We start from the raw sequence: 13143 nt of genomic DNA, 5'->3' as shown, positions 1-13143 counted from the left end.
GACAAAAAACGCCTGAAGATAATCTACAAACATACATAGAAATATATATATACATACATATATATATTTGCAACACATGCAACATGCAACATGCAACATGCTTGGCCAATTCTTTCAAGTTTCTTCTAAATTTTCTTTCCTTCTCAACTCTACAAATCAAACCTTCCAGCTAATTACTAATGACTATCCATAAAAAACAAAAACAACATACATATTTACCTTAAAATTATAAAACAAAAAAAAAACAAACATTTGAAATTTTCATGATTGCTTTACTTAAATATTTAAATATGACTTAGCTAGTACAGTCCGTCATGTCAGTAAGCGTACGACTTTCCTTTTCATAATTGCTTTTACCTGTTCGACAAAAAGATGTTTCCTAATGTTTAACAATTGCTTTAGCAACACATAAAAATGAAAACACTTAAACAACAAATACAATGCGTACCTCTTGCTTTACGAAAACAGAAAGTATAAAATATAACAAAAAAAAAAAACAACTACGAAAAAACAAAAAAAAAAGCAAAATTATTATCATAAAAACGTAAAAGAAACTATAACCTTATAAAGATGAATGGCATATTAAACAGATGTGCAAATTGATGGCTATCGAGAGAAATTGTGAATTGTGAATTGTGAACGCATCATTACTTTAAAACAAAACAAAACGTTTTTGCAGAACTGGGATACTTCAGTGAGAGAGATGAAGGAGGAGGGAGGAGGGAGGAGGGAGATACTCAGCCAGACCATAGCAACAACTACAATAACTGTTTGTTATAACACAGCACAAGACATAGATCAGAGCCCAAACTGTAAATTGTTAACTGAGAAAAGTAGTCACACCATAGAGATAGCCTATGTATATGTATGTGTACATCGGCATAAATAGTTAAATATGATTCCAGTCGAAAGGCGACAAATCCACATGTTATCTTTATACAACTACACACGGACACACACACACACACATATATATATAGTATATATATAAATATATCTTTAATGAAACAAGCGTTAACTTTTCCCACGTAAATAATTTTTACCTTACAATCAAATCATTGTATTATTTAGCCACACAGCAGAGCAGAGATGCATCGTTTTACACAGTTTAAGGCAGAAGACATGGAGCGTCGGCATGCCCGACGCTTGTATACCCTTGCCAATCAGGTATAGGCAAAGAACTAAGCACACGTGTCTCGCTCCGTCTCGTTCTTATTTCTTATTAACTTGGCCAGAATGCATATGTACATATAGTCTAGTACGATTCAGCTATCGAGCTATCGGGAGGGACTTGTGGCAAGGGCATACATATGTCAACACACAGACAGACAGACACAAACTACTTAGACACAGATTTACAGAAAGTACACAATTTATTTGAAACAGTTTAAATCAAAAAGCTGTTTAACACAATTCAAGATAAAAGTAAAGCAAAAGAAAAAGAAAACAGAATATGAAAATGAAAATGAAAAACTACGCATTACGGAATGATAAACAAGATACAAACTAAATTGTTATACAGTATATTATACTTTTTCTATAACTTATAATTTCCTTACTGAATAACAAAACAGAAGCAAAACAAAAAAGATAAAAACAAAAAAGTGAAAAGAATAAAAATTAAATAACAATTTAAAATGGGAAATTTACCTCAAGCAGCGTGTGCGGGACACGAAATATGTGCCGTCGACTTAATGACGTCTGGAATTGTGCTTTGAGCCGTTAATGAGTCTACAAATTAACGATGAGCGCATTTGCTTAAAAGCAATAAAAAATCTGATTTAATTTTTCATCGAACTTTCCCAGCTGTTAAGCGGGGTATCGGAATAGAAGACCGAAAAAAAAATAGTTTTGTTAAGGGAATACGTGGGATGAGTTAGGACATCCCTAGGAGGGATTCAAGTTGGGACTTGAGTTGGATTACGTTAAAAATAGATATGAATTTTGTATATTGTGTATCAATAGCTTGGTGAAGGAAGAGAAAGGGAGAGAAAGAAACGAAAGATAGTGGAGAGAGATAGAAATAGAAAGAAATATATATTATAGATGGTATAGATAGTAAAGATAGTAGAGATAGTACAGATAGTAGAGATAGTTGAGATAGTAGAGATACTAAGGATACTATAGATACTAAAGATACTAAAGATACTATAGATACTATAGATACTGTGGATACTATAGATACTATAGCTACTATTGATACTATAGATACTATAGATACTATAGATACTATAGATACTGTGGATACTATAGATACTATAGCTACTATTGATACTATAGATACTATAGATACTATAGATACTATAGATACTGTGGATATTATAGATACTATAGTTACTATAGATACTATAGATACTGTAGATACAGTGGATACTATGGATACTATAGATACTATAGCTACTATTGATACTATAGATAATATAGATATAATAAATACTATAGATATAAATATTGAGAGTAAATTATAGATAATATAGATAGATAGATAGAAATATTGATAAATAGTAAGATTTATTAATAGATAGATAAAATATAAATAAACTATAGAAGAAAAGCTTCTGCCCTATGCCACTATTGATATATAAAGTTTTAAATAAAAATTCTTTTCATTTATGTTTATGATTTTATGACCCAAGAGCTATCAGCTGCTGTGGCCCCCCAGTGGGTGGAATTAAAGTAGAAAGGTATCGTGCTTCACTTTTATGTTTTATTTTTATACGAGTTTTTATTATTTTTGTATTATTTACATTTCACAGCTGACGTAAGAAAAGGAACTACGTTGGCTTGTGTACAGCTTCTAGAGCCGAGCGAAGAGTATTTAAGCAGAGTACAATCAAGCAATAAAGTACAATTAAGTAGTGGATCTGTTTACTGAGTGGCTGCTGCGATAAACGCCAGAGGTTGACTTTAATTTATACATCTAAATTGCTATATGGAGGCACTTATAAGCGCAAAGTTGTGAACAACATGCGCACGCGAGCCAGCGCCGACTGGGCACAGGTGGACAGACACCTCTGACGCCAGAGCAATTAAAGCAATAGGAAAAAAAAAAACAGATTGTGACGTGAGTCAACATGGCCAAGCGGATGTGGATTTTGGCGGGGCTTGACTACTGCTTGGACTCGTGCGGAAAGAGCTCCTGATCCTCGTTACAGAAGCGTATGTTGCTGGTGACGGGCAGCATCTGTTGCTGCTTGAGCGACATGTGCTGCAGCACCAGCACCACATTGTCCTTGGCCAGCTCCTTGGACACGGCGTTCAGCATCTCCACAAAGGTCGCATCGAACTGCATGAAGCGTGAGCATTGCACGACGATCGGAAAGTCGTTGCGATACAAGAGACACGCGGATACGATCTCCGTGCGCAGCATGTCTACGCCCGTATAGAAAATATCCGATTGCGGCACAATATGAACGTAATAATTGGACTCGCACTGCAAAGCATATGAAACTCTATGAAGTATGGAAAAGTCTGGCGATTGCTCGCGCGGCACGCACCTGCTTGAGAGTGACCTCAATTCTGGGATTGCCCAGGCGCAGCAGAATGCAGATCATGCTGACCACGATGCCGAAGAGCAGGCCCATCTCAACGCCAGCAATCAGGCACATGACCAGACTGCCCGTCCAGCTGAAGAAGTCCTTTTTGTTGGTGCGCCACAGCTCCTTGATGGGCGTCAAGTCAATCTGGTCAGCAGAAACATAGCTAAGATCTATATATATTGTAGAGTATCTCTATAGCCTACCATAAAGACAACTGCTGCAATGAGCACAGCTGCCAGCGACGCTCTCGGTATGTACTGAAAGTAGGGCGTCAATATGGACAGCGCGGAGAGCACAATCAGACCCGTATAGATGCCAGCCATAGGCGTGCGTACGCCCGACGCCTGGCTGACCGCGGAGCGCGTGAAGGCTCCACAGGTGGGCATGGCGCTGAAGAAGGAGCCGGCCAAGTTGCAGAGGCCCAGTGTCAACATCTCCTGCGAGGCATCCAGCTTGCCATCCTTAACTGTAAAACTAAGCATCATGAGCGAACGAGTTCAATTGCCCACATTACGTATACGCACCGAAGGCCTTGGCTATGGCCACATTCGCCAAGACGGCCACAATGGGCACTAGAATGACACCGCTGCCCAGCTCGTGCAGGATGTCGGTGAAGACATAGGTGCGATTCTCATGCTCAAAGGCGAAGGGCGGCAACTGGATGCTGGGCATGGCCGAAGAGACCTTCGAGGAGAGCGCAAAGGGTATAGCCTGCAGCGAGCTCTTGTGCACCCACACGTAGACCATTAGACCGCTGAAGAAGACAATCAGAGCATTGCGCGAGATGCTGATGTACCACAGCACCTTCTTGAGGCGTTGCGTCAGCGGCGTATCCTGCTTAAACTGGACCTGGGACAGCCGCTGGAATAGATAGGAAACATCTGGTAAGATTCGTAGTCACAGCAAAGCCTGACGGACGAGACTTACACGCAGTGCGAGCAGCAGGCAGAGGCACGTAATTCCCAGAATGGTATCCGACATTATAATATTTTCGAAGTAGTTTTCGATTGAGGCCACCTTTTTCAGACGAATGCCGAGCAGACTCTTCATCTGCGCCAGCACCACGATCACAGCGGTGCCGGACGTGAACGCCTTGGTCACAGGCGCCGGTATGAAGCTGACAATGAAGCCCAGCTGAAAGACGCCCATGAGCAGCTCCACAAAGCCCGCCAGGAACGCCAGCACAATGACTATCTGCACGGGCTTGTCCGCACAGAACTGCAGCGTCATGATGGCCATCAAGCTGGTGGGCCCGATGGACACCTGAGGTATTGTGCCGAAGAACACATAGATAATGGAGCCAATGAAGGCCGAGTACAGGCCGTACTCTGAGGAGAGGCCCGCCAGCGCGGCATACGCAATGCTCTGCGGTATGATGGTCAGGCCGAGCGTAATGCCCGCTATGAGATCGGCAAAGGCCTGCGTCCGATCATAGCTGCGTATCCAGGTGAGTATGTAAATGCGGCGCAGCAGCCAATGCGCTTCCTTTGGCGCGCTGTATCGGCTCTGCATGTCCATCTCGAGGCTGTGCGACAGCTCGTAGCAGTCGTCGCCATTCTTCGCCGTATACTTAACCTCGCCATCGCCATTGGCTGCAATGAAAGTGGAACAATGTAGACCGAAAATGTGTAAATGCTTTTTTCTGGCTGCTCATACGATCGTAAATGGTAGAAACTGTCGCCTGTGGCCGCTTGCCGGCGACTTCATTGCGACCCTTTGCAATGCTAAACGTGCGCTTCCACGGCCAACGCATTTCGTACTGATTCTCGATTTTTGCCCAATTGGCAAGCTGTAAACGCTTTAAGCTTTTATTTTTTGTTATTCGATTAGGGGGAATTTTAGCGCTGAACCAGCTACACAGGCTGTTCGGCAGTGCGATATTGAACCCGGCAGCCGAGCTCTAGCCCGAGCTGTTCTGGCTTTGTTTTGCCTCATTCAATTGTGTGAAATCGCAATTAACTTTTTGTCGTCATGCTCGGCACGACTGTAAGTCCGACATTATCAAAATAGCCACAACTTGACAGCTTTGACACGCCGCAGACCAGACACACTTAGAGTACTCGGAGTTCTCTCTTTTATAGATTGCATTGGATATGCTAGGAACTGTGAAATATGAAATATTTAAAAGCCTTATGAACTTTTTTTTTGCGAACAGGCATATTTCATCTTATAAGAGCGTGGCTTGAGAGTCTGAGAAACTTATTTTTATTACTATGATCTCATTTTTATGTAGAAAATTCTTAGAAAAAAATATCATTTATGTTCAGAGAATGTTTCCTCAAGAGCTTCTTGGCGTAATTAGATTGAGTATATTTAGAATTAAGATTTAAGATAATCAATAATTAGATTGAGTATATTTAGAATTAAGATTTGAGATAATCATAAGAGAAAACCCAGTTTTCTTATACTTCCATCTCAAGGCATGCTCAGGCTAATATGAGCTCTTCTGTTTGTAGCTAGCCCTAGTTCCTATAGGGTCACATGTCTGCACTCAAGCAGTTCCTGAATATATATAATTCATTGAAACTTCACACTGCTACTTAACTTCTAGCACATTAGTTATGCTCTGCTGAAGTGTACATCGTATGGCTGAGCTTAAGTCGTGTTGGAACAGATCTGAGCAGCAATTGAAAACCAGTTCCGGACGCGCGCTCTTTCAATTTTATGCAAAACAAAAGCTGAGAGTTGCGTGTGCGATTTTGTTTATATATTTGTTTACATAATTAATTTATTTACTACTGGTATTCGATACTTATATGTCCGCGACAGCAAGGACATCTGTATGAGCACAGCTAATCGGTTTTAGGTATTGGCACATTTGATTGCTTTAGTCAATAAATGTGTCACTCGGTGTTAACCTTGATGCAAACACACTTCATGTCTGGCATTATTTAACTGTTAGATTAGCAGTTGCTTCTCTCATCTCCATGTGCGCTTAAAAATAGAGTGCAAATACAAAATATTGGGTTGACTCATCAAATTTGGAATTAATAATTGTGACGCCAAAAAGAAGAAGCAGCAGCTCATGCCATTTAGAGTTAAGTGTTCTAATAACTGATTTGTGTATTTTATATATTTGTGTATATGTGTATAGATGTGTGCACATCTATTTGATGGTATCGCTAATTTAATGACAACGTTGGACATGCCCAAAGCACATGAATGGCGATTCGCCTCTCTCTATCTCTCACTCGCTCTCCCTCTCTCTCCCTCTCACTCTTTGACTCTGCCTCCCTCTTTAGCTAACCGCCAACCTTTAATTACATTTGCCAATTATAATTAATTTATTATTTCCGTTATTATTTGTTTAGCTCTAATTTTGCCACAATTTAATTATACAAATATTTTTATTTATTTGTTTTATTTTTTCATATTTTTTTTTTAAACTTTTCTAGAGGTCACAGTAAATTCGAACTGTGCTCTTTAAATATAATACTCGTAAAATATATTTAATTTTGACTTTTTGAATGCAATAAAAATATAATAAAATTCTAAAAAGTTTCTTAGTTTGAAATAGTTCTATTATAAAAAATAATATTTAATGCATATATAGAGCTAAAATTTTTTTCATATGATCAAAGCCTTCATAATTTATTGCACTTTTCAATTCAATAGCATTCCATCAAAATGTTTGTTGGATATATAAACTTTAAGGCGATAAATAATTAAAAAGGAAACTTATAATATAAGTAAAAATATGAAGACAAACTTTGTGACTCATTGTCGTCCAATCCATAAGGAAATTCCATTCGAATTTGTTGATTCTAACTGTAAGACAGTGGAAAATAAAGTTAACTATTTTGATCCGCTCTTGGCATTTTCACACGGCGCTGCTATGCATGAAATTCCAAAGTTTCTAGCTTTAAAAATAATTTTTAATTTGATTTGCCAAGCCTCCAGCAGCTTAGCATTTTGACAGACGAGAGTAAACACAAGTATATCCAAAACTGTTTGTGTTTCTCTGCATAATTATCTGTGTATACTTTAGAAGATACTGCGTAAGAGATATGTTAAGCGCAACTAAAGATCGATATCAATTTATCGACGATGCGTGCCCAAAATATGGCTCCGGCTCTTATCGGCTTTGATGTGCTGATGCCTATGGGCAGACAGCTTGACGAGCAGATCGATGGACAGACTGAAAGACTGACAGACACACTGACAGCCCACTGATAGACAGACTGAAAGACAGATAAACTGACAGACAGACAGACTAAGAGACCGTTTAATTTTCTAACAAACATATTAAAATAGTTAGCGAGATACGAAAAGTAACTTCTTATCTATTAAAGCTCAGCTTCTATTGCTTCACACAGTGTGTGCCAGACACGACTTCAATATTAAGCAATAAAACATATAAATATTTATATTTATATTTATAAAACATATACTTATTTAAAGCCTCTTCTGAGTTTATATTTAACACTCACTTCAATACAAGGGAAATTCAATTAAAACTTAATTCAATTGAAAATGGTCACAAAAATAAAATAGGCTTTAAATAGCTTAAGCTCTACTTGAAACCTTGAATTAAATATCACTCGACTCAAGTTTTAAACTAATTGAAGTCAATTCAATCAACAGCTTATTAACAGTTAGGGCATATATAACAAAAGATAATCAGAGCAAAAGGTAAACTGAACACAATTCTAAGAATACCCGATTATATATGCAGCACTTTTAAAATAATATTTATGTTCTTTTATTTGAGAAATATTTATTAAGCAAATCACTTTTTCATAGATATTATTAGAAACATACCATCAAAGGATAGTTTTTTGTTAAATGACATTTATATATATATATATATATATGATGATCCGTTTATGCCCAGCACAATTCACAGAAAATACTTTATAAGGATAATGCGATTATTTTTTATTTGATCCCTTATTATGTGGGTTGGTCCACAGTGCGCAACGCTTCGCAATCTAAAGAAAACTGCTGAATGAGTGAATTTTGGAATGATAAATAAGTGAGAATCGCGGTCAGATTTCTATGATAAAGAAGAAAAATGAAAAGAGTCAAGAAAACGGCGACAACTTTCGGCCCGATAACAACAACAACAATGAGACACTTAACGCGTGTTAGGTGAGCTATGCCTTCACATATATATAGATGGGGGTATAGCAACTAAATTGATATGCTCGTCGCTCTTATATCGTCGATCTGTATGTGATAAGAGTAAACGTATCAATCAATGGGCTGCCACGTACTTTTCCATCTGTCAGTCAAAAGGCAATCTCAATATTTGAACTAGAACTTATGCTAATACGCATAGTTAATATCACATCTAAATTTATGAATTTTGACAGATGTTAATCAATTGCCAACATCTTGTGACAGCAAAAAGGTCTGACCTGTAAATCGATTCAGTTGTGAATGGTCTTAATTGGGAGGACAAATTCGAGCTAACTGAGCTGCTTCCCGACATGTATTAGCTAGTTCCAGGTAATTGCGAGTAACTTTTTTATCTAGCGACTATCACGAGGCTGCGAAGTTGTGTTGTAAGCATTAATCTTATCATAAGATCAGCTATCTTTTCTATCCTCTGCATTGAGAATCTTCAATGAATTTATTTCTCTATAAATAGACACAGATTGTGCGAAAGAGTCAACAGGTGAAAACAAACAAGGTCGGCAAATGTCTGGGCTTAAATGTGTGATAGACAATTGATCTACTTTTTTGTCGCTTGTCTGTTAAGATAAAATGCAAACAGCGCAGTTAAATCGCAAAAAAGTTGATATTTTATGCTAAGTTGCTATTTTATTCTCAGAAATAGTTCAGTTTATAAGGTATGTCTTTATAATATATATAAGACTAGCTTACACATTGTTTTTGTTTCATACAATTTAAATTATAAATATTATATGTTATCATAACAGTTGTATAATAAAAAGCATTTTAAAAATTAGCGCCAACATTAGTGTATAAAGCTGATCGCTTCAGTGTTGTAAAAGATTTTTTATATTCGATAACTTCGTATGTATCGATATATAATATTGAATTTAATTGTCTCAGTTAGGCATGCTACAGTAGTTATCATTTTAATTATTGTTTGATTTTTAAAATATTGTACATAATTTAGTAAAATTATTTGTTTGCATTATCACATTCCAGTAAAAATATGTAATATATCGATATAAGACAACCATCTTCTTTCATTTTACGGTTGCAAATCAAATATCGATATCTGGCCATAGTTGAATTAAATATGCAGTTCAGCTAAATTTTGTGCAACCTTGTTCGTTTATCGCAGCGAATAAAAATATAATTAGGAACAAAAATATATTTATCTGACGTTAAACAACTTAAGCGCCGTCGCTAATGCTCGTTTTTTTGCCCAAAAACGCCAGCCAGTGAGAAGCGCAGAAATTGGAGACGAGGCAACCATTGAATGAAAGCAAAAATTCGCAAAATTCGACCAGCGAGTGCGAGTGAAAAAGAGCAAAGGCAGAAGAAGAAAAGGAAGGAGGAGGTAAAGCGTAAAGCAGAGGCAAAGCAGAAAACGACCAGCCACAAAGCACGAAAGGCTAACCCCCAAACAAAAAGAAGTGCGTGAATATTTAGAAAAATTAACGCCAGACCGCCATTAGTGTTTTTGTTATCGTCGTCGTCTTCAACGTTTTGTTTATTGTTGCTCAGAAAAAGTGTTGAATGCTGGCTTCGGGCAAGGCGAAAAAGATCGGGCGACAACTTCTCCATTAAAGCGAGCATATTGTCGACATCGTACCGTTCCCCGTCTCCGTTTCTTCCCCGTTTCCGTTGTGCATCGTGACGTCGCTAAGCGAAATTCAGATTCAGCCACCCAGCCAAAGCCAGCGAGAAAGATAAAAAGTAAAGAGCCAATACACAGACAGAAACAGAAACAGAAACAGAAATCAGAAGTATTCAAACAAGAAAATAAAAATACGAAAATACAGAAAAAAAACGAGCAAACTAGACGCAACCGAGGAAACGCATAAAAATAAAATTGAAATCAAAAATAAGTTCAACTGAAATCAAAGTTCCCTGTGCGTTCGTCGACTTTTGGTGCTGGCAACTGGCAATTGGCAATTGGCTTGCCCATCTTCTATTATGAACAACAATAGCAAGCGGAAAAGTCGACCTAGTGGAGGAGGCGGCGGTGGTGCCAGCGGCGGCATCTCAAGGTAAGAAGAAGCGCTGCTGCTGCAGTTGAAAAAGCACGAAGCAAATGCAAAGGCAAAAACACGAAGAAAAACACAGGGCAACTGCTGGCGGGGCTGCTCGTTGTTTTCGTTGTCGTTGTTGTCGTTGTTATTGCTGCTTTTGCAGCCAGTGTGAAAAAAAGAAAAAAAAAAACAAATTACGCTCCAGGTTCCTCTGCCGTGAAAGGTGAAAGCGCGCGCTTCATTTTTAATGTATTATTTTTAAATGTTGTGCATTTTCCTTTGTTTAAATATTCTTGTTGGATTTTAGTTCAATTTCATGGAAGTTGTTAACTTGTAATTGCAACTAAATCAGAAAAAAGGGGCACAAGCAATCAGAGCAAATTGCAATTACTTATATAATACATTGTTCATGTATGTGTTTGTGTGCGTGTGTGTGTTAGTGATGGTGTCAGTGTTGGATCTGCTGATGGCGCTGGCAACGCACACATAGACGCATACATTCTTGTACATGCATGCTTGCATGTATGTGTGTAGTGTCGTTTTGTCATATTTTAAGCTTTGTTTACATTTCCCTTTCACCAGCCAACCCCAAATAAAAAAGAACAGCAATAAAACAAAACGGCAAAACATATATACTCAAAGCACAACGAATAATTTTTTTAAGTCATCCAATTCCCCAGCGAAACACCCCACACTAATGCACGCACACACATGAGAAAGATACCTCGATCAATGAATATGTGTATGCCGCCCTCTGCTCGCCCAGACCTTTAAATTTTCAATTGAAATATGACGGTAAAACATACATACATACATATATATGTATGCATCTACATAAATCCACATTTGCCTGCATTTAGCCATGCACACTTGCCTCGTGTGGTACAAGTGTACCATTTGCTACATATTATATTCAACGGTACACTGGGCTGTTTGTTGCTGTAAGCCTATCAATATATTTGCAAGGCATAATAGTTGTTATGCCATTTAAAATTTCATACATTTAAGATTTCTTCAAAATGAAAAAAGTAGGATTTGTAGACATAAGATGCGCACAGTGTTACCATACCATAACAAAGTAGCTGACACTATTTTCGGTTATTCGGAGCCCACTGTAATGCACGCTCGCGGCTCGCACGTATCGTATTTTTCTTTTTTCTGCTTTGCTTGGCTTGTTTTCGTATGCATTTTTCTTGCATTGTCAGCATTTTGCTGTTTGCTGTTTGTTGCTACTGCTGCTGTTGCTGCTGCTGCCCTGTGTGACGTGCGACACGGCGGCGGCTGCCTCTGCTTTTACCGCTGCCTTGGCACACTTCGCCTCCCGCCGGACGCACAAAATTTGGGTCACTCTACAATTTGCTGACCGAACATTTGGTATCACTTGGTTGTTCTTGTTTTCCCTGTCACTTCTCTGTTTATTCGGCATTCTGCCTATGCATACTTGCATTTAAGCCCCGTTCGTCGCAGTCATGTATATATGTATTTGCGCTTCGGCCTATTTAGCCTGCCTAGTCCAGTTATGTATGTATGTGCGCAGATGCGCTATAATGCGATTCCATAAACTCAGGCCACCTTATCAATGAGCGTCTCTCGTCGTACGCATGATTCATTTTAAAACGCATATCAATTATTTGCTTTCATTGACGAAAATGTGCGCAGTGCAGGAAACGCAATGAATCAGCTACGGCTATATGCGACCCCATAAACCCCGTACGACGCTAGCTCCAGCCAGCGACAGTGTATATATTATTGTTAATAATATTACTTTTTATATTTGTTGATATTGCTTTCGTTGTTATGTGCGTGTCTGAGTTCATTGTGCGTTGCGAGCTGTAAACTAAGGAGCTGGGCATTTCACGGTCGTCGATCCTGCACGCAATCAAAACAACCCCAAAACGCGTTCGCCCAGAAAAATTTCTAATATATAACGAACTAGTTCTAAAAGAATTTTTTTATTTTTATTAATTTAAATAGTAATTAATGTTTCTCGATATATTTTCAACTAAAAAGAACATTAATTAATGATTACATTTGGCTAAATTCATTAACTATGTTTTAGGTCAACTAAAAAAAAGATAAACAAAATATGAAATTAGCAAAAGATAATTTTTGTTCATAACTTATGTTTAAGTATTCCACTGTCGAGGCTTATGCAAACAGATATCAGAGTAAGTCCAAATTAAATCGATTCGATTTTGAATATTGATTAAAAATGTAAAGTTTTGTGTGTCAGCAAAAGCCTAAGCTCTTTCGTACAGGTGAACATATACTTTTAACCCTTTCGTTTGAACCATTTTCTAATAAGTACAGACAATAGACAGAGCAACGCAGGTGTATGCATATTTCATTTAGTTCATGAGCAGGGAAGAATTTTTAAAATTGAGTTCACTGGACTGAACCAAAGCGCATATACACTCACGCTCTCACTCACACATCGACATAATATGACCAGCATTTATTCGCTTTCGTGG

At 38.1% G+C, this 13143-nt stretch overlaps 2 protein-coding genes across 3 annotated transcripts in view; one reads left to right on the top strand and one right to left on the bottom strand.

Moving 5' to 3' along the window:
* Positions 1–2675: 2675 nt before the first annotated feature.
* Positions 2676–8492, bottom strand: LOC111595209 (sodium-independent sulfate anion transporter). Of its 2 annotated transcripts, none has more exons than XM_023308818.2 (6): positions 8301–8492; positions 4467–5131; positions 4064–4400; positions 3743–4005; positions 3498–3683; positions 2676–3433 (listed from the first exon to the last, which is right to left on the bottom strand). In XM_023308818.2, exons 1-6 carry the CDS (start codon positions 8329–8331, stop codon positions 3110–3112), a joined length of 1806 nt encoding a protein of 601 aa, XP_023164586.1. In that variant the 5' UTR covers positions 8332–8492; the 3' UTR covers positions 2676–3109. The 2 variants fall into 2 exon arrangements, with proteins under 2 accessions (XP_023164586.1, XP_023164585.2); XM_023308817.2 differs by lacking the exon at positions 8301–8492 and adding an exon at positions 5196–5467.
* A 1227-nt stretch (positions 8493–9719) lies between these two features.
* LOC111595208 (ataxin-2 homolog) overlaps positions 9720–13143 on the top strand; it is a 7907-nt gene continuing 4483 nt past the window's right edge. The window contains exon 1 of the mRNA XM_030224743.1: positions 9720–10690. Coding sequence (XP_030080603.1) covers positions 10617–10690 — 74 coding nt within the window. The 5' untranslated portion in view covers positions 9720–10616. The remainder of the gene's footprint in view (positions 10691–13143) is intronic.

Source organism: Drosophila hydei, unplaced genomic scaffold (genome assembly GCF_003285905.1).
Source record: "Drosophila hydei strain 15085-1641.00,03,60 unplaced genomic scaffold, DhydRS2 tig00008119-arrow-pilon, whole genome shotgun sequence".
Lineage (NCBI taxonomy): Eukaryota > Metazoa > Arthropoda > Insecta > Diptera > Drosophilidae > Drosophila > Drosophila hydei.
Note: the sequence above shows the minus strand (reverse complement) of the source record. Positions and strands in the feature narration are given on the sequence as shown.